The 21,416-nt window shown below is 34.8% G+C and overlaps 1 protein-coding gene across 3 annotated transcripts in view; it reads left to right on the forward strand.

Annotated features, from left to right (window-relative positions):
- The window catches only part of LOC123269956 (protein madd-4), a 257,068-nt gene that overhangs the window by 222,045 nt on the left and 13,607 nt on the right, over nucleotides 1-21,416 (forward strand). For all 3 annotated transcript variants that reach the window (XM_044735906.1, XM_044735908.1, XM_044735909.1), the window contains exons 8-9: nucleotides 21,044-21,146; nucleotides 21,273-21,371. In XM_044735906.1, coding sequence (XP_044591841.1) covers nucleotides 21,044-21,146; nucleotides 21,273-21,371 — 202 coding nt within the window. The remainder of the gene's footprint in view (nucleotides 1-21,043; nucleotides 21,147-21,272; nucleotides 21,372-21,416) is intronic.

The following is a 21,416-nucleotide window of genomic DNA, read 5'->3' on the forward strand; positions in this document are numbered from 1 at the left end:
AAAAAGGGAGAATCGAGTCTGGAATATAACTGGGTGGCACAACTCTGTAACTTTATAATATCAATTGATAGCAGATATATGTATATTATAGATTCAACAGACAGTGTAATGTAGGAAAAAGTTGGTGAGGTAATTCTTGAAAAGTTTAGGCAAACGCTTACAGCTAAAAACGCGCACAGGTATCAAACATAGCTTATTTAGAGTCAAATGTCATTTGTCAACCTAGCACAAATCTCTACTTATTTAGTAATGTCCCCTCACGGGTAAAGAAAGTCTTTGCACAAATTAGAACGGCAAATTTATTTGGCTCTAAAATTTATACAAATGGAGAAGCATTAAAATTCCAACCTTCCGAAGTCTGTCCTCTATTTAATCTTGGAGAGTATGATACTTTATCACACTTCCTATTAAACTGTACGCTCTTTACAAACCTTAGAAATAAATTAATTGAAAATTTAGACTTATCTTCTGAACAAGCTCCTCTCGATAAAATTTTAATGATGTACCTGCCCAAACAACTCAATTGCATATACCGTCACATGAAAATTTGTTGTAATTTAAGAGCTAAAAGTTTAAGTTTAAGAGAATCAAATCAAAATGAAAATACTTCTTCACACTAAACAATTATGTATTATTCTTTTATACCTATTTTATGAAATTTTTATGTGAATTGATTATTAGTCCAATCTGTGGACCCCATTGCAACCAATGTATATTATGGAAAGCAATTGAATAAATAAATAAATAAATATATATATATATATATATATATATATATATATATATATATATATATAGATATATATATATTAGGGTGCTTCATTTGAGACGACTATTTTTTTTTCTCACTCCATTGACGAAATATTGTTCTGAACATAGAAAAAAAAATTCTCACCAAGGGATAGTTCTTAATTTCAATTTTAAGTACTCGCTGGATGAATTTAAAGTTTTCCCATATAATTAACCCGTTAAAATAATTTTTTTTGCTTAAATTATCTATAGCATAGCAACATTTCATGATATTCATTTGACCATGGGCAGAAGTTGTAGAGGAATCCTTCCTCTTTAAAAGCTCTGACAGCTTATTTCCAATTTATGAGTTACCCCGCCAGTAAAAAATTGTACATTCGATTTTTGCTCAAAAGTCGTGGTTTTTTTATTTTTTCTCCTAAACTATTGATCTGACACCTAAATTGCAAAGGACCTTTTTTGTAAAGAATTCAATTTTCTATAAGATAGATTGATAGCTGAACCCTTTCAATAAATTGCCTCTGAGATAAATTTCATTAATTACAAGAAAACAATAAATGACACTATTTTATCGTAATTTTTATACTTTTTAATAAAACAACAGTTGATAAAAAAAATTATAACATTGTATATTTTTATAATCAAATATTGTGATATCGTTATAATGCCTAAATTTTTAAAATTTTTAATTGTCTGACAAATATTCTAATAAATATAGTTGTTACATAGAATATATCCAAAATATATGATCATACATAACTCCGGCACACAAAAAAAAAGTGGTATGTACTTTGGATTGCACCTACCTATCGAAATGAATATTGACCCACTGAATCCGAATTTCAAGTCCGTTTGACCCGGTAACCCTCCAATTTTGAGCATAATGCAAAAAACCCCAAAAAAATGAATAAAACTGCAGTCACAGCGATGAAAAAATTCTTGTGGACCCGGATCAAGTATGATTGTTATGTATTCCAATTTAATGAAACTAAATCTGAACGTTAATTAGCCTGCTGAACCAACCAAATTTGAAATAAAAAACGAAAAACCCAAAAAAATTGCAATAAATCATGAAAAATTGAAGTTATAGAGATAAAAATTTTTTTGGACTCAGATTGAGTATGATTTTCATGTATTTTGTTCCACTGAATTTGAATCTGAAGTTTTCTTGCCCCGTTAACGTTTTAAAATTAAAAAAAATCTCAATAAACCAAAAAAATCGGGAAAATCGCAGCTATAAATATGAGAAAAAATCTATAAAACATGATTAAATATTTTTCTTGTGTTTTTTCATGCATAAAATATAAATTAAGATTCTGATAATATAAAAAATTTTAATATCTATAAAAAATGACGTACAACTAGAATAAAGAGAACGATTTTCTCGAATTTCAAACTGTTCTTCATTGAAATCGAACTCTTTTGTTCTCAAACGATCTACGCCGTAAATTTTTCTTCCGTTTGTTATTCTCTTTTGTATTTCATGCGTGAAAAAATACAAAAATAGTATTTAATCGTGTTTTACAGGTTTTTTTTTTCAAATTTGTTACTGCAATTTTCTCAATTTTTTTGGTTTTTTGAGATTTTTTTAATTTTTAAACGTTAACGGGGCACTGGGCTAGTTAACGTTCAGATTTAGATTCAGTAAATTAAAATACAAAAGAATCATACTTGATCCGGGTCCACAAGAATTTTTTCATCGCCGTGACTGCAGTTTTATGCGATTTTTTGGGGTTTTTTGCATTATGCTCAAAATTGGAGGGTTACCGGATCAAACGGACTTGAAATTCGGATTCAGTGGGTCAATATTCATTTTGATAGGTAGGTGCAATCCAAAGTACATACCACTTTTTTTTGTGTGCCGGAGTTATGTATGATCATATATTTTGGATATATTCTATGTAACAACTATATGGGTCATTCCACTAAATAAGAGCATTTTTACGGGGCGACCCTCGCGGATTATGTTTAAAATTTATGGAGGTGTTCTCTATAATAAGAAATAAATTCCCTACAAGTTCCAGCCCTTAATATGCAGCGGTTCTGGAGTTATGATTTTTTGAAATTTTGAAAAAAATTTTTTTTTAACTTTTTTATTAATTTTTCTGATGAGGAAAACTTTTTTATTAAAATCCACTAAAAATCTTATCTTGTGGGAAAAATGCTCAGCTTTTGAATGAAAATATCCATTTTATTATAAATACATCAGAAGACCCTTTGAAATCCAATCAAAGTGGAAAAATTGATTTTTCTCGGTGTGCGGTGCAAGGTACATCCAATTTGACTTTTTTTTCTGAAAGATCAGAGTTTTTTACACAAAATATATGGTTTTTTTATTTCTAAATTGCTGAGGTGCTCCATCTGAGAAGTAAAAAATCCTTTCAATAACAGCAAATTTTTCTCTTAAAAAAGAAATCAATTGTTCTTGAAATAAATAAATCAAAACTGTGTCATGTTTAAGGCAATCTGAAATACTAACTAAGCCTAAATGCTTAATAGTATCATTTTCGTTTTAGTAAACCACCATTTGAAATATAGTAGCTTGGTCATTATTCCAATGAAAGCCTTGAGCAGCTTCCTGCCCTGTTGAAAAGCTCCAATAAGATCCCATCAAAAGCGACAAAAGCCACTTAGAAACCAATAAAATTTATGGGTTTCTAAGTGGCTTTTGTCGCTTTTGATGGGATCCTATTGGAAATTTTAAACAGGGTGCACAACAAACGCAATTTTCTACCAAGTTAAAAACTACCGCTAATTCACCACTCTTCAAATTTAATTTCGCATTAAGGAAAAACCGACTTCGTATTTTTACTATAAAATCATGTTTTAAAAGTTTCTCAAGTTGCGTCGCTAAGATGTCAATAAAGTCATCGGAATCCGAAATAACGTTTACAATGGTACATGGATCGGTTGATGTCCACATTTTAAATTAGATTTCATTTACATCAAATTCTTTAAACGATGCATGAAAGTAATTAATGATTTCTTCATTGTTTGGACATCTATTACAACTTCTGAAGAAGCACGATTCCGTTAGATTATTACAAATCAATTTATTCAATAAATTGGTTAAGTTTCCATAATCCAATCAGTATTTCTTGCAAATTTTGGAAAATTACATCCTAAATAAGAAAATGGAATCGTAGTTGTGAGCGCCATCTGCATCGTATAAACTCAATTTTTTAACGAGCAGTTTGAAATTTTAAATATTTAACAGAAAATTATTTTACTATCCCGAATAATCGTATAACACTTAGCGGATATAACGTTTAATTTAATTGTGATTGAAAAAAAAATATGCACGTCGTGAAAACCATATATTTAATGTAAAAAACTCTGATCTTTCAGAAAAAAAAATCAAATTGGATGTACCTTGCACCGTACACCGAGAAAAATCAATTTTTCCAGTTTAATTGGATTTCAAAGGATCTTCTGATATGTTTATGATAAAATGGATATTTTCATTCAAAAGCTGAGCATTTTTCCCACAAGATAAGATTTTTAGTGGATTTTAATAAAAAAGTTTTCCTCATCAGAAAAATTAATAAAAAAGTTAAAAAAAATTTTTTTTTCAAAATTTCAAAAAATCATAACTCCAGAACCGCTACATATTAAGGGCTGAAACTTGTAGGAAATTTATTTCTTATTATAGAGAACACCTCCATAAATTTTAAACATAATCCGCGAGGGTCGCCCCGTAAAAATGTTCTTATTTGGTGGAATGACCCATATTTATTAGAATATTTGTCAGAAAATTAAAAATTTTAAAAATTTAGGCATTATAACGATATCACAATATTTGATTATAAAAATATACAATGTTATAATTTTTTTTATCAACTGTTGTTTTATTAAAAAGTATAAAAATTACGATAAAATAGTGTCATTTATTGTTTTCTTGTAATTAATGAAATTTATCTCAGAGGCAATTTATTGAAAGGGTTCAGCTATCAATCTATCTTATAGAAAATTGAATTCTTTACAAAAAAGGTCCTTTGCAATTTAGGTGTCAGATCAATAGTTTAGGAGAAAAAATCAAAAACCACGACTTTTGAGCAAAAATCGAATGTACAATTTTTTACTGGCAAGGTAACTCATAAATTGGAAATAAGCTGTCAGAGCTTTTAAAGAGGAAGGATTCCTCTACAACTTCTGCCCATGGTCAAATGAATATCATGAAATGTCGCTATGCTATAGATAATTTAAGCAAAAAAAATTATTTTAACGGGTTAATTATATGGGAAAACTTTAAATTCATCCAGCGAGTACTTAAAATTGAAAGTAAGAACTATCACTTGGTGAAAATTTTTTTCTATGCTCAGAACAATATTTCGTCAATGGGTGAGAAAAAAATAGTCGTCTCAAATGAAGCACCCTAATATATATATATATATATATATATATATATATATATATATATATATATATATATATATATATATATATATATATATATATATATTATAATGGTCTTTTCACCGGCACTGGCGTCGACAGGGCCGGAGAGCACCACCTAAATTGGCTTACCTGGGTTTCGAAGGTAGTAGGGCGCCAGGAATTTACCGTTCCACGATTCGAAGTCATTGTCGTTTGTCGTCGGGCGGCGGGTCGATGACGAAGAGATTTAAAATTCGAATGAACGGCGAAACGTAAAATGCTTAAATCTAAGTAAGCTCGGGAAAAGAAAACAACAAAAAAAAACAGTAATCGCCGAATGTCCAGTCAACAATTTATTGTTGCTTAAAGTCGGTCCGTCAATGGCTCGCAAATTCTCAAATTAATTTATAATTAATAATACAATGGAATAAACAATTAATTTTTCCAAAATTAATTAATAATTAAACAAATCAATAAAAAAAAAAATTAAATTCGGTCCGTCGGTGGCTCGCAAATTCCCCAATTAATTTGCCATAGCAAATTAAACACAATGTAGCTTTAATTCGACGATGATTCGCAAAATAATAATTCAAATAATTCAAAAATTCAACAATTTGGCGGGCTCGCGGCGGATAACTAACTACGGTCAGTAAATTGGCTAAGCTTGCGGGTAGTTGAAGCTCGAGATAAGTTTGGGCCCGCGCTCGAAGATGGCGCGTCGGTCGGGCTAGCTGTCTTACACAGCTCCAAATTTCTCGTGCGTTACGTTTAATAACAACAACAGAAAGAAATCAAATTCAATTGTCGGCATCCATCAATGTCCAACCAATAAGACTATTAACAGTAGTAATAATAATGATGTCACGCTGGTCGTTGATGGCTCTGTGTAAATTCGCGGGTTCGTCTGATCGCTTAAACTTAATTTCGCTCTCACTCTCACATAATCTCTACAATAGTCACACTCATTCATGCATACTTTTCGAATTCAGCGCAGCCCGGGTATAAGCCTTACCTCGAGCTTCACTCTCTGATCAGGAGGCCGCTTGGGGCGACACAGTCGCGTCGAATCTCCGCTTTCCTTCAGCTGAGCCAAAATAATTAATAATGATAAAGAAAATTAAAAATAAACAACTAGCCAAACTAGTCTTTTGACATGGGGAATTTTTCCCATGTCAAAATATATATATATATATAGCATATATATATATATATATATATATATATATATATATATATATATATATATATATATATATATATATAATATTATAAACAATTATTTTGTGAATACTAAAAAAATATCTGGTAAACTATTTTGGATAGTGATGAGCAAAACAAGACCAAGACCAAGACCAGGACAGTCTTGGTATCGGTCTTGGGCTTGGTTGTCCAGTCTTGGTATTGGTCTTGCTCAAATACTTGTAGTCTTGGTCTTGGTCTCGGTCTTGCATATTCAGTCTTGGTCTTGGTCTTGTTCTTGCGTACTCAGTCTTGGTCTTGGGCTTGTTTAAATATTCTGCTATTTACTACTTACTTCGTTTTGAAAATTCGTCAAGTCTTCTTATAGGTATAAATTATAAATTATCAACAATAACTATCTATAATTAATTAAGATTTATTTTACACTACACGGAAAGAAAATTATGGGAACTATTCCTATACCATTATGGGAATGGTTACCATAATGCTATAGGAATAATTCCTATACTATTATAGAAACTATTCCTATATCATTATGGGAACTAATCCCATAATATTATAGGAACTATTCCTATAATATTATGGGAATGGTTCCCATAATGCTATAGGAATCATTCCTATATTATTATAGGAATGGTTTCCATAATTTATGGGAACCATTCCCATAATAGTATAGGAATGGTTCCCACAACATAAAGGTTTAAATCCTCCATGGAAAAAAAAAATTGGGGATGCCGCATGATACATTCCTGTGGAAGATACATGACTTTCATATGACAGCAACATGATTTTCATGTGGCAGGCAACAATAGTTAAAACAACAATAATGATTAAATAATAATTTATATTATTAAGAGAATAAGAACAATTTTGTCTCCTGGATAGTCACATGATGAAATCGATTTTTTAGTGAAGTTTAGTGTCGTTGCAAAGGACTTGACATGAATTTGTGCCTTTTCAAGGTTTCATATCATTCTCGTCGATAATCAATTTATGATGATAGTCAATTTATAATAGATATTTAGGTTGCATTCGAAAATGCTCTATCTCTAAACATATAATTGAGGAATGACCTTGTATCTTGTGAACTATTGACATTTTTAAAGATATAAGCTCATATTGATGTTCCACTCATGGAGACCTTTCATTTGAGTACCCACATAAATTTTTCATATATTTTATATATTTATATATATTATATATATGTATAAATGAAAAATATATCAAAAATGCATGTGGATACTCAAAAATGAAAGCTCTTGATGAGTGTAACATCAACACGAGCTTATATTTTTAAAAATATCAATAATTAATAAATGACCTTGTATCTTGTGAATTATTAACATTTTTAAAGATATAAGCTCATCCCGACATTACACTCATCGAGACCTTTCATTTGAGTACCCACATCAATTTTTCATATATTTTATATATTTATATATATTATATACATGTATATATGAAAAATATATCAAAAATGCATGTGGGTACTCAAATGAAAGCTCTTGATGAGTGTAACATCGGGACAAGCTTATATCTTCAAAAATGTCAATAGCTTACCAGACACAAGGTCATTTCTTCATTATGTATCTAGACACAGAGCATTTTTGAATGCAGCCTAAATTCTTATTATAATAAATAGACTATTGGTGAAAATGATATGGAACCTTGAAAAGGCACAACTCCAAGCAAAAACCCATTTTATTACATAAATATTAGGGTGTCCGTTATTTCCCAAGTTGATTTTTTTTTCGCGATCACCCCCTTGATTTTTAGTTCTTGGCCTAAAAAAAAATATCTTACACAAATAAGCTCTTAATTACCAAATCGAACCGTGCCGAAGTCAAGTTACATTTCCCATTTAAATAACATGGGAATTTGGAACTTTTTGAAGTTATTTTTTTTTCTTCAAAAAAAATGTTATCACGATTATGATCGGTGCATATTCTGATGAGAAATTGAATTCTCTACAAAAAAGTTTTCTTATAATTTTTCGATAAAATCATTCCTTTAGAAGTTATTTGTGGTTAAAGTTGTGTTTATAGTTATTATCATAGTTTTGCAGTCTTGCTATAAAGTTTGTTGTCTTATAATCATTTATTTTATCTATAAATGTTCCATAAATTTTATCAAAATGATTAATAGTTACAGTAACGTTAACAATACGATGTATTGAATACATTTTTAATAATATTGCCGCTTATTTGTATTTTTTCTGTCTCTATTCACATTTATTTGTTAAGCAATTTTTAGTTGCATTATTAGAGTGCCAATGAAATCAAATTTTATAAACCAGTTGCATTTCACCATGCACGCTAGATGTCAAAAGCGATTTATTCGCTGAAAATATATATTTTTCGGGACATTTTCGAGTTAGATCTTGAAACGCAACAAAATCTTTTGGATATTTGTTCATTCATAGTATTTATTTATGTATCATTTTGGTTTTTGGCACCTCTTGCAGCATCAGCTCTATACCAAGATATAAATTATATAAAGACTGTATCATTACAGGACGACCGTTAAGAAAATTTCTGAGGTAGTATTGCACAAATTCAAAAACCATCTGTGGTGTTTAACTGGTGAAAAAGCTGATTTGACTTTTTTCGATTCAAATACATAACTTCACGTAAAACGAAAAATGATTAAGACAGTTGGGTTCTGCAAGGCATTTTCCAAGAAAATTATGAAAATTTTTTTATCGAAAGATAAATATATTAACAATTCACTACCAAAATTTCAGATCGATTCACCACACCGTATTTGAGAAATTAATTTTCGAAATTGCATCATTTATACGCAGAGGTATAGAGAGATGGTAAAGTTAGTATGAAATCTTCCATACCACTCGAGTGATGCAAATAATTTCATACTATAGTATATAACTTCATACTATAGTATATAACTTCATACTATAGTATATAACTTCACATATAAAAGTTATATAACTTCACCATTTTTCTATACCTTTGCGTGTAAATGTTGCAATTTCGAAAATTCATTGCTTAAAAACAATGTGGTGAATTGATCTGAAATTTTGGTGGTGAATCATTAATATAATTATCTTTCAATAAAAAAAATTTCATAATTTTCTTGAAATATGTCTTGCAGGATCCAACTACGTTAAATCATTAAAATGTGATGAAAATATCGATTTTGACTCCCCCTGAACGCTATATAGTTAATGCAGATAATGAAATTATCAATTCAAAAAAAAAAAATATTGATTTCTTTCTTAAATAAATTAATTTTTATTAATTCAAATTCGATGAAAATTTTTTTTTTGATTCAACATAAATAAAAAATTGCTAGAGATTAACTTTGAGACATAAGCCACCAATAATGATTGTTTGGAAGGATTAGACATTGTTAATAATCTACAATTGTTAACGACGTAGCCGAAAGAGCGCTTCGATGAACTCAAAAATACATCAACAATTTAACGCATAAAAAAGAACAAAAACAATATTTAGTGCAAATTATTCATGAAAACAAAAACAAACAAATTCATGAATACTTATCATAATGCGACTAAAAATTGCTTAACAAATAAATGTGAATAGAGACAGAAAAAATACAAATAAGCGGCAATATTATTAAAAATGTATTCAATACATCGTATTGTTAACGTTACTGTAACTATTAATCATTTTGATAAAATTTATGGAACATTTATAGATAAAATAAATGATTATAAGACAAAAAACTTTATAGCAAGACTGCAAAACTATGATAATAACTATAAACACAACTTTAACCACAAATAACTTCTAAAGGAATGATTTTATCGTAAAATTATAAGAGAACTTTTTTGTAGAGCATTCAATTTCTTATCAGAACATGCACTCATCATAATCATGGTGACATTTTTTTTTTAAGAAAAAAAAATAATTGCAAAAAGTTCCAAATTCCCATGTTATTTAAATGGGAAATGTAACTCGACTTCGGCACGGTTCAATTTGGTAATTAAGAGCTTATTTGGGTAAGATATTTTTTTTTAGGTCAAGAATTAAAAATCCAGGGGGCGATCGCGAAAAAAAGTCAACTTGGGAAATAACGGACACCCTAATAAATATACTGGCCACAAAATTTTCCTTATTCTCTTAATAATATAGATTATTATTATTATTATTATTATTATTATGTTATTAAATGCTCAGGGGGGTTGTCCCCGGAGTCCGATTCTCCGAGGGCCCAGCCTGAGCTCCATCCATTACTGCTGTACCACTCCGCACAACAAGGCGGTTAGTGATCACAGCAGGCCAAAGTCATTTTCCTAAGTAGACGGAGGGAACCTAGTATGACAGCCTTCTGCATCCTGACCGCCAAGAATTCAGCTTTTGATGAGCAAGCTGGAACTCTGGCAAGTGAGGATACAAAAGACTGTTTCATCCCTCCGAGGACGCCAACAATCAGGACGACGAGCTTGACACGGTAACCTGGGTAAAGTTTGCCAATTTCAAACAGGAGATCCTGATATATCTGTCTTTTGTGCTCTTCTTTGGCTGAGATGTTGTATTCAGCCGGGGCCGAGAACTCAATGACATAAATGTCACGAGTAGCCTTGTCGAAGAGCACAATATCAGGTTTGTTGTGATCTATCCGCCGAGTTGTTGCAAACGGCATGTTCCAATAATTATTATTATTATTATTATTATTATTATTATTATTATTATTATTATTTAATTATTATTGTTGTTTTACCTTTTATTGCCTACAAAATGAAAATCATGTGGCTGCCCAGTTTTTTTTTTCCGTAGATATATTATAGACATTTTTTCGAACTCACTCCGCACTAAGATTTAATCTTTATTTTATTTTAAGAATGATTCCCATAATGGTATAGAAATGATTCCTATAATATTCTAGGAATCATTCCTATACAATTATGGGAATAGTTCCCATAATGATATAGGAACCATTACTATATCATTATGGGAATATTTCCCATAATATTATGGAAATGGTTCCTATAATTGTATAGGAATCATTCCTATAGTTATAGAAACCATTCCTATACCATTATGGGAAATTTTCCCATAATTCTGGGAAAATTTCCTATAATTATGGGAACAGTTCCCATAATTCATGTTGAATAATTTTTCTTTCCGTGTAATCAAAAAATTTTATTTTATTCTATTGGGTCATTCCATGTCAAATCGACTAATAGTTGGAATCGATCCCTTTCGATTAATCGGATGAATTTTGGTCAGAAGTTTTCTTTTATCATATAACAAAGTTCTGCCAAAGGAAAAAAAATAAAAAAATTTTTTTCAAAAGATATGCAAATTCAAAATTTCGCGATTCTTCCAGTTTTTCAATTTTGTTTTTGTAATATTTCAAACGCTTTTATAGATACAGTAATGGCCTTTCATTTGTTTGAAAGGGGACACTTAGAGCTATTGAAAAAAAAATTTTGAAAAATGCTAAATTTGTCAAATTTTGAATTTTTTAAAATGGTCAAAAATGACGGTTGATATTAAAATTTTGGCTCAATTTTTTTTTGTATAATATCTTGTACTGATCTTAAAAGATCCTGAGATTTTTAGAACTGTGTTTTTTGTTTTTTCAAAAAAAAAATTTTTTTCTGTTTTATGCAACTTCTAAAAAAGGTAAAGTTATGCAGATACATAGCATTGTAATTTTAAGCATTAAAAAGTTATATGCACGACGTGGAAATATTAAATAGTAAATTAATTTCAACTTTTCTTATTATTTGGACGTAACCTTAAAGTCAGGCTTAATGCATGATATAATTTCTTATTTCTTCAACCCATGATATATTTTGTCCGTTTATTCACTTCGATTACAGTTTTTAACGTCAAATAAATCAAACAGATATGAATTTCCAATAAAAATCAGAAATGATGTGATGATCCATACGCTCTTCGAGCCCAAAGATACAATTTATGTGTTATTTTGAGCTCTCCGAGCTCAAAGAGATAGCTCTCCTATAGAGATAGCTCTTCGAGCTCAAAAATCTTATCAGAGTTCGATAAAACGATTTTTTTAATTTTCAAACTGCTATAACTTTTGGATAAATCAACCGATTTTCACGCGGTTGGCGGCGATCAATGTAGTTTTTTGAGCTCTATAAATAATTTGCAACAAAAAATTTATCTGATGAAACATTTTGGAGTTATTACAAAAAAACACTTTTTTCGATTTTTTTCAACAACGATATTTCACGAACGCATCAACCGATTCTGACGTACTTGGTGGCGATCGATGCGGGTTTTTGAGGTTAAGAGCTGATTAGATTATGAAGTCGATCGGTTCAGCCAATTCGGAGATATTTTGAAAAAATGAAAAAAAAAAATAACTTTTTTTTCACTTTTTTTAGCAATTTCTCGAAATCTACTGGTCCGAATTGGTTCCAACTTACAGGAAACCTAAGTTTGGGGAAGACCTTTCGAATGACACCGCCGGAGATCAAATCGGTCAAGCCGTTCAGAAGTTATAAAAGGTTTACATACACACACACACACACACACATACCTCGTGTCGGGCTTGCTGGGTCCCGCATCGGGCACCTCCCCAGGTGGTGGATAGGGGAATGCCCGGCATATCTGCACGTCAGATGCGTCGGGTACCGAGGAAATAGAATACTCGAGGTGGACCAAAACCTAGCAAAAGATGATATGAAAATGCCAGATCAATTTCAAACATCGTCTACGGTGCAGAGGGGGGATACCTCAGTGCCGGCGAGGGAAGGCGTGCAAACGGGCCTGAACTCGTCGTTATCAAGCGACCGTTTGAACAGCGGAGTAGACTCCGTGGCTCTGCTGTCTAGCAATGCTAGCAAGGTTACAGGGAGTACGAAATCAGCCCAGATGGCAGAGAACGGACAGCTGAGCAACATTCCTCCAAAAAGTGGAGGACCTTTTGCTCCTGTCACTAATCAAACCTACCGAGGAAGAATCAACTCTGTACCGACCGTTACAGGCCAACAGTCACCAATGGAGAGGCTCGGCATCAAGATCGAAGAGTTAGCCGAGTTTATAAAAGACAAGAAGAATCTCCATCATGAGATTAGAAAATTGGTTACGTCTATCACTACAGCATATAGGTTAGCCAACAAATCACCAGGCATGTCGGCCTCAACGACCCAAACAACTCCGAGTCTGACCAAAAAACTACAGCCATCTTTGGTCACTCCTAAAAAATTACCACAGCAAGGAAAGGACAATAACAAGAAGAGGCAGCTGTCCACGCCCAGCCCTTCTTCAATAATCGAGAAGCCACCATAGAAAAAGACAGCCCGGGAGGACGTCTGGACTACAGTGGACCGAAATAGGAAGAAGAAGGAAACAAAGCATGAAACAGCGGCTCCCCCTAATAAAGCTCAAAACCAGCCAAGTAAGGGTGCCTCTAAGAAATCGAAGAAAAAGAAGACAAGAACTAAGGCTGTTCTTGTCTAACCAGTAGACGGCCAAACTTATGCCGATATCCTAAAGGAAATCAAGGCCAAGGTAAGCCCTGTCGAGACGGGCGTAGACATAAAGTCTATTAAAAAGACGAAACACGGAGGCGTTCTCCTTGAAATGGCTCGAAAGACCGAAGACAGCAAGGCTTTTACCGATGCAGTAAAGGCAGCCACTGCAAACATCGGCACAGTCAAGACACTAACACCAACAACAACGATCGAGATCCTCGACTTGGATGAAATCTCTACCGAGAGCGAAGTCCGTGAAGCACTTAAACGTGAATTCACTGACAGCCTGGAGGTCAAACGGGTAAATTTGACAAAACCCACACTACGAGGCAATCGGGCAGCCTTCTGCGAAGCAGACGAGGCCAGTGTGATTAAAGCCCTTGACAAGGCCCGTATAATGATCGGTTGGGTGAACTGTCGTATACGCCCAGTTGCAAAAGTAACACGCTGTTTTAAATGTCTTGGTTTTGGACACCAAACATGCCAGTGTGCGGGACCAAACAGAAGCAGGTGCTGCTACAAATGTGGCGGAGAGAACCACAAGGCCGTAAACTGCACGGAGAAGCCAAAATGCTTCCTTTGTGCTCCGGACAAAGAAATGGGTGCGCTTTGACGCAAAACCTGCTGCGCCAGCGTGTTTTTGAAGATAAAATCGACGTCTGCTTTATCTGCGAGCAATATCTAAACATCGAAGGTAAAACATGGTTCGCAGACGAAACTGGCACGGCAGCAATTTGGATTGTGAACACAAAGAACGTTACCGTCAACAACAGCGGAAGTGGAGCAGGTTTTGTCTGGGTTCAAACCCCCACAACCTACTTCATGAGCGTCTATCTCTCACCTAACGAAGGGATTAGTGTGTTCCGACAGAAACTGGCAAATATAGAAGATGCGGTCACTAAGTTCAACGGCGAAGTCATCGTAGCCGGAGACTTCAACGCTAAATCGGCTGAGTGGGGCGCTGCTTTCTCCGACACCAGAGGTAACGAGGTCGCTGACGTCGCGGCTAGACTCGACCTCATAGTGCTGAACACCGGGAGCACCACGACCTTTAGAAGACCAGGGTACCAAGAGTCCATCCTCGACATTTCGTTAGTGACTCCAAGGACTGCCAACATGATCGAAGACTGGACTGTATCCGAAGAATACAGTGGCAGTGACCACCAGTTTGTGACGCGACTTTTCTAAGCGGAAGTGGAATGCCAGAAGGCTTGATCCAGAGGCATTGCGAGCTTCACTTGCACGAAGCTGGTCTATTCTTCAGAACAACCCGACTTTGGATACCTGCAGTGAGACGGAAAAGGCAGTGCTAAATATGATAAAGGAGATTGCTGCCGCATGTGACGCCTCTATGCCGCGGCTGAGAAATAGGAGTTTCCACAGGCCGGGGTACTGGTGGTCAACAGACATAGCAGAACTTCGCAAAAGATGTCATAAGCTACGTCGCCGCGCAACGAGAGCCGTGAAACGCTCCCCAAGCGAGGACTTGTATTCAAAAGAGTACAAGCAGGCCAAAAAGACGCTAAACCGAGCCATTAAAGCAAGAAAAGCGATATTGTGGAAACAGATCTGTAATAATCTCGACAAGGACATCTGGGGCAAAGCCTACCAAATTGTCAACAAACGACTTGGAAAGGCTTCACCAGAAGCGCCGAAGTCTCCTGCCTTAATGGACAGCATTGTAGCGGAGCTTTTCCCAGAACACCCGCCGCGGGAGTAGAAACACTACGCTAAAAACACCCGAAGCGCTAAGCGAAGGAACACCCTTCACAACTAAGGAACTACAAGACGCGGCTAAGTCACTCAAAACAGGAAAGGCACCTGGACCTGTTGGCATCCCGGCAGCGGTGACCAAGATTGTAGCTCTGGAATATCCAGACATACTTCTGAACACCTACAACGCATGCTTGGCAACTGGCACGTTTCCCGCGGTCTGGAAGCGACAGAGATTGGTTCTCTTAGACAAAGGAAATGGAACCCCCGTAACACCTTCGTCGTTTAGACCATGCTGTATGCTAGACATTGCTGGAAAACTGCTCGAGAAGCTCATACAAGGGAGACTTCGCAACGACATCGACCGTGCTGGAGGTTTTGCCACCAACCAGCATGGCTTCCGGAAAGGTCGTTCGACAGTCGGAGCGATCGAGAAAGTTATAAAGACAGCAACACAAACATGGTCTGGTAGCCTCAAAGCTCGTAAAGTATGTCTCCTCCTCACGCTAGATGTCAAAAATGCATTTAACAGCGCAAATTGGAGAGACATTTTAGATGCTCTGGAGCACAAGTTTGACGCGGAGCCAGAGAATCTGGCACTAGTCGACAACTACCTGGACGAAAGAAAGCTAATAGCGAAAACTACGGAAGGCCCACAAGAATACGCCATAATGGCTGGCGTACCGCATGGCTCAATAATGGGGCCCGATCTATGGAATGCGGACTACGACGAGCTTCTTGAAATCTCGTTACCAAAGCAAGTAGAGCTAACGAGCTTTGCAGATGACGTTGCGGCCACGATAGTAGTAGACAACGTAGAAGAGGCCGAATTACTGGTTCGGGAAACCTGTAACGGGATTTCATGCCGCTCATGGGCCCCTTAATTAATTTAATAAAATAAAACAATACCTAGCAAAAATTATTCTAAATTAACGAGGGCGCCACCAGGATTTTGTATCTCGGTTCCTGGACTATAGCCTCTAAGACTACAGCCTAACTAACGGCTGACCAGGATCTCTTAAAACTAACAAAAATTCTTAATCCTACAGTACCCTCATTTGGAGCGTCTATACTGCAGTTTCTAACTAAGTCGCGCTGTCCACCGGACCCTCTCGCTCTATCAAAATTCTTAATCCTGACGGTACCCTCTTATGGAGCGTCTATACCGCAGTTTCTAACTAAGTCGCGCTGTCCACCGGACCCTTACGCTCAATCAAAATTCTTAATCCTGACAGTACCCTCTTATGGAGCGTCTATACCGCAGTTTCTAACTAAGTCGCGCTGTCCACCGGACCCTCATGCTCTATCAAAATTCTTAATCCTGACGGTACCCTCTTATGGAGCGTCTATACCGCAGTTTCTAACTAAGTCGCGCTGTCCACCGGACCCTCACGCTCTATAAATGCCTCACACCACCCGCGCAATCTTCACACACATAACCCGCTCACACACACACACTGGCTCTACTTAACTTTTTACTTCTGACTTATAAAATTAAACTCCAAAAATTACAACATTAATTTTTTTATTAAAATTTTCAGTCATTAGCTCGCAATTAAATCGTAACCCATTTTCACAACTAATAATTTAATTCTCAAAAAATTCTACACTAAAAACCGACGCTTGAATTTATTCCAAATTATCCACGAGTTTAATACTCAACATTAAATAAAATTTTAGGAACAATATTGACGCAAAATTTTACTCCAATTTCAACTCGTAATTTTATTTCTTAAATTTTGAATAAATTCTTAAAAATAATTCTTTGTAAAATTCTAACTAAATTTTCTCGGACGTAATCCACACTGATAAATAGTTTTACAAATAATTCCAATAAAATAATAATTTTAGTCTTCGATAGTTCAATGTATAAATGACCACGTGGAATTTTTCGATTTATAAATAATTAATAAAACAATTTGTCTCAATATAAAATAAATTCACGAAAAATTATCCACGGGTAATTCGATCTCAATTGCGTCGAAACTCAGTAGCCGATTCTCAATAAATTATATTAAATAAATAATACTTTCTTGTAACAAATAATATTGATAATTGATAATTCAATTGTTATAATTTATAATAATAGTCCAGTTGTTAATATTGTAAATTGTTGCGTAGTAAAATTCACAAAGGAATTTGCGCGCTCAAAATGGACGCCGTTGTTCGTAGCTGCGTAGCACGTTTTGGACCTCGGGTACCGAATACTATGTCGTGTCGATTGGAACCTTCTCGATGTTCAGAATTTAATTAATAAAATAAATTTATTTAAACCAATCTAAGATGTTAACAATTATCAATTGGCCAAATTAACAAATTAATTACTCACGACTTCCAAACCCAAGAGGTCTAGAACATTCTTCGGGTATAAGATCCCCAGGAAGAATGCTCACAATGATAACGAATAGGATTTAATTACTATTAATTAATTATTTAACAATTGAATTATCAAAAATTTGATTTAATGAGAAGTAGTAAAATTGATGAGCCAGGTATACGACCCCCTTGGCTCATCAAAAATGTGAAAGTCTCAATACCTGGTTAAATTTGTGCTGAGGAAACTCTTTGTTCAAAACTGGTTTCCTTCTTGGACTTTTTGGCTGCTGATGTTGTTGAACTGAGCACTGCACTACTTCTAACTGACCGTAGCTACGCGATCAGCCAAGAAACCTAAAATTTCCCCCACTTAATGCTAATGGGTCCCGAAGACCGAGACGCGCCAGTGCTACGTCGACTAATTAACGCACGAGTGCGGGTTTACCGTCACAGGGTAATTTACCCTGTTACAAACCATTGACGCCGTCGAGACCTGGCTTGATAAACACCACCTGAAACTCGCCAAGCATAAAACCGAGATGGTTGTTCTAACACGTCAAAAATGGTTCCCAAAACCATTCGCTGTGGATATGGAAGGAACAACACTGACGACAACAAGGGCCCTGCGCTATCTAGGGGTAATGATAGACGAGAAACTATCTTTCGGCGAACACCTTGACAGTGCATGCAAGAAAGCCAGCAAGACGGTGTCTAGCCTAGCAAGAATCATGACCAACACTATGGGACCAAGAACCAAAAAGAGAAGAGTTCTTCTAGAAGTAGTCCACTCGGTACTGCTTTATGGAGCAGAAATATGGGCAGGCATATTGAAACAGAAGACCTACCGACGAAAAATAGCGGCGGTGCAGCGGCGAGGTGCTCTCAGGGTTGCCTGCGCCTATCGAACGGTTTCCGAGGCGGCTATATTGGTCATTGCGGGAGCCGCACCCATCGACCTACTCGCGTTTGAGAGAGCAAAACTCTATGACGCTAAAAACAGTGACGAAAACATGAAGGATGCAAGAACGAGGATAAAGGCGGAAACGCAACAAGAGTGGCAGTATCGATGGACATCGGGAGAGACGGGCAGATGGACGGCACGCCTGATCCCAAACATTACCGTCTGGCTTTCTCGGGAATACAGAGAAACGGACTTTTTCTTGACCCAGCTATTGACGGAACATGGGCAGTTCAATGCCTATCTTTTTAAGATGGGACTGCACAGCACACCAACGTGCAAATACTGCCCAGACAAAATTGACAACGTCGAGCACACGTTCTTTGAGTGTGACCGGTGGAAGGACTACAAAAGCAGTACTGATGAAACTATTGGCACCACGCTCTCCCCTGAGAGCTTAGTAACCTGCACGATAAAAAAAGAAGATAACTGGTCAGCTGTCGCAGCCTATGCGCAGCGTCTTTTAAAGGAAAAAATCGCAGAAAGAGACTAGTAACGAGGAGTAACCGTCGTGAGACGCAACACGGACTGGATTGAAGTAATGCTAACGCGGTCCCGATCCAGTCTTCCCCGTAACATCTATGGGGAAAGAGAGAGGAGGATGTTTAGTCGGTATTGTTGTCAATAATATTGACTTCCGAGTCCGACATACCCAGGACAAACATCTCGCCCTGGTATACGTAAATGTATTTGACCTCCTCTATAAAAAAAAAAAAAAAAAAAAAAAAACACAGACGTACGGACATCATCGTAAAAATAGTCAGGAAAGCTTCTTAGGGCTTTAAAACGTCGAGATCTGTTGATACCTCGATTTTTTTAAAACTGGGTAAATCCAATAACTTCTCGATTTTTCGAAAATCTTAGATTTTCTGAGCGGGAAGTTAAAACGTATAAAGTACTCGAAGAAAGTTAAAATATAAAAAAAAATTAGCTTAGCTCTACATCAACCATGTGTTAACCAGACATTGAAAAAGAATAGTTCAAGAATATTCTTGTAAATCCTTTTTTTCAGACAATGGTAAGGTTTACCGATGCCTTTTTTTATATTTGGTGTTTATATTCAGTAAAATAAATTAAATAATATATTACATACCTAGGGAAGTAAAGTAAGAAATGTCTCAGATCACATGTAATTGTTGGCCGAGGCTTCGCCTCGGCCAACAATTACATGTGATCTGAGGCTTTCTTATTTACTTCCCGTGGAGTGTATACTATTTTTTTACTCGACGAAGGCAGAAAGGGGCAACTTTGTTTAGCGCAGCGGGGCGAAAGTTGACGCTTTCTGCCCGTCGAGCAAAAAGCTTAAACACACAAAAAACAGAACTACAAAAGAACATTTGTAGAAGTTGTGACAAACATTCTCATATATCCTATTTACAACGGAAGTTATAATTTTTTTACTTTGGTCTTGCATTTTGGTCTTGGTCTTGCATTCTCGGTCTTAGTTTCGGTCTTGTTCTTGTTCATTCGGTCTTGGTCTTGGTCTTACTAGTGTGTGTATGATCTTGGTCTTGCAAAATCGCAAGACCAAGACCAAGACAGATTTTGCTTATCACTAATTTTGGATTTCTCTTACACTTTTTTTGTTCAATGTCGATAGAAAAAATGTTTTAGTGAAGTAATCAGATGATATCTATAAGGTAATTGCTTAGAATCGCGGCTTTGCCTGCTTACAGTCATTAAAAGTCTATGAGTACATTTTTTTCAAATAACTGAATATTTTTTAACATCATGATACTGCAGTATTCATTCAGAATATTTTTTTTTAATCAAAAATCAATAAAACGATTTAAAGTCAACAAATAAATTATCAAGACGCATACTGCAATAATATTTTAACTAATTTTTCGAAGAAATCTAGTGTTCCCTACAAAACCTTAGTAAAAACAAATTATCCATTTCTTGCAAGTCATATTTATTTATTTAATTCAACTGAACAAAAAATAATATTTTTGACGTAAAATATCAGCCATATTTACTCAATATCAATATTTATTTTATACGAGAAATTATTTATAAAATATTTTCTGCAAAAAGCGTATCAACATTTTTTGATTATTATTTCTTCATCTAGAAGATATAACAAAATAAAAACATTTTTCTTTTAATTTTAATTATTACCAACATCCATGAGTTACTTTTTTTGCAATGTACAGAATTACAGTTGAGTTGCGTTCTATGAAAAACTTTAAATGCGCTCTGATTATATTTTATATCTATTAAGTAAAAAATGAATTTTTCTGTTATCCATAAATTATATTTTTAACGAATCTTTTTTATTTCTATTTTTACAGATGGATTAGTGGTGAGTGGAGTAAATGCAGCGCTAGCTGTGGTGGCGGCTCTCGAACCAGACCCATTTATTGCACAGAAAAAAACGAAAATGATACTATTAAGGTAAGCTAGCAAGCGTATTTTTCTGGTGAGCGTTGAAATATGGAATTAAAAACTTTTTGTTTATATTTTTGTGGAAAAAATCAATTATTACTCATACTCATATTATGTATTATTTTTATATTGCAGCTTCCAGATCATAGATGCAACGCCAGCCATAAGCCAAAAACTCAAGAAACGTGCAATACTATTTCCTGCCCAATGTGGGAAACCGATCAGTGGAGTGAAGTAAGTTTCTTCATTGATTTATTAAATCAATAATTTGTTCATAAC

Source organism: Cotesia glomerata, linkage group LG7 (assembly GCF_020080835.1).
Source record: "Cotesia glomerata isolate CgM1 linkage group LG7, MPM_Cglom_v2.3, whole genome shotgun sequence".
Taxonomy (NCBI): domain Eukaryota; kingdom Metazoa; phylum Arthropoda; class Insecta; order Hymenoptera; family Braconidae; genus Cotesia; species Cotesia glomerata.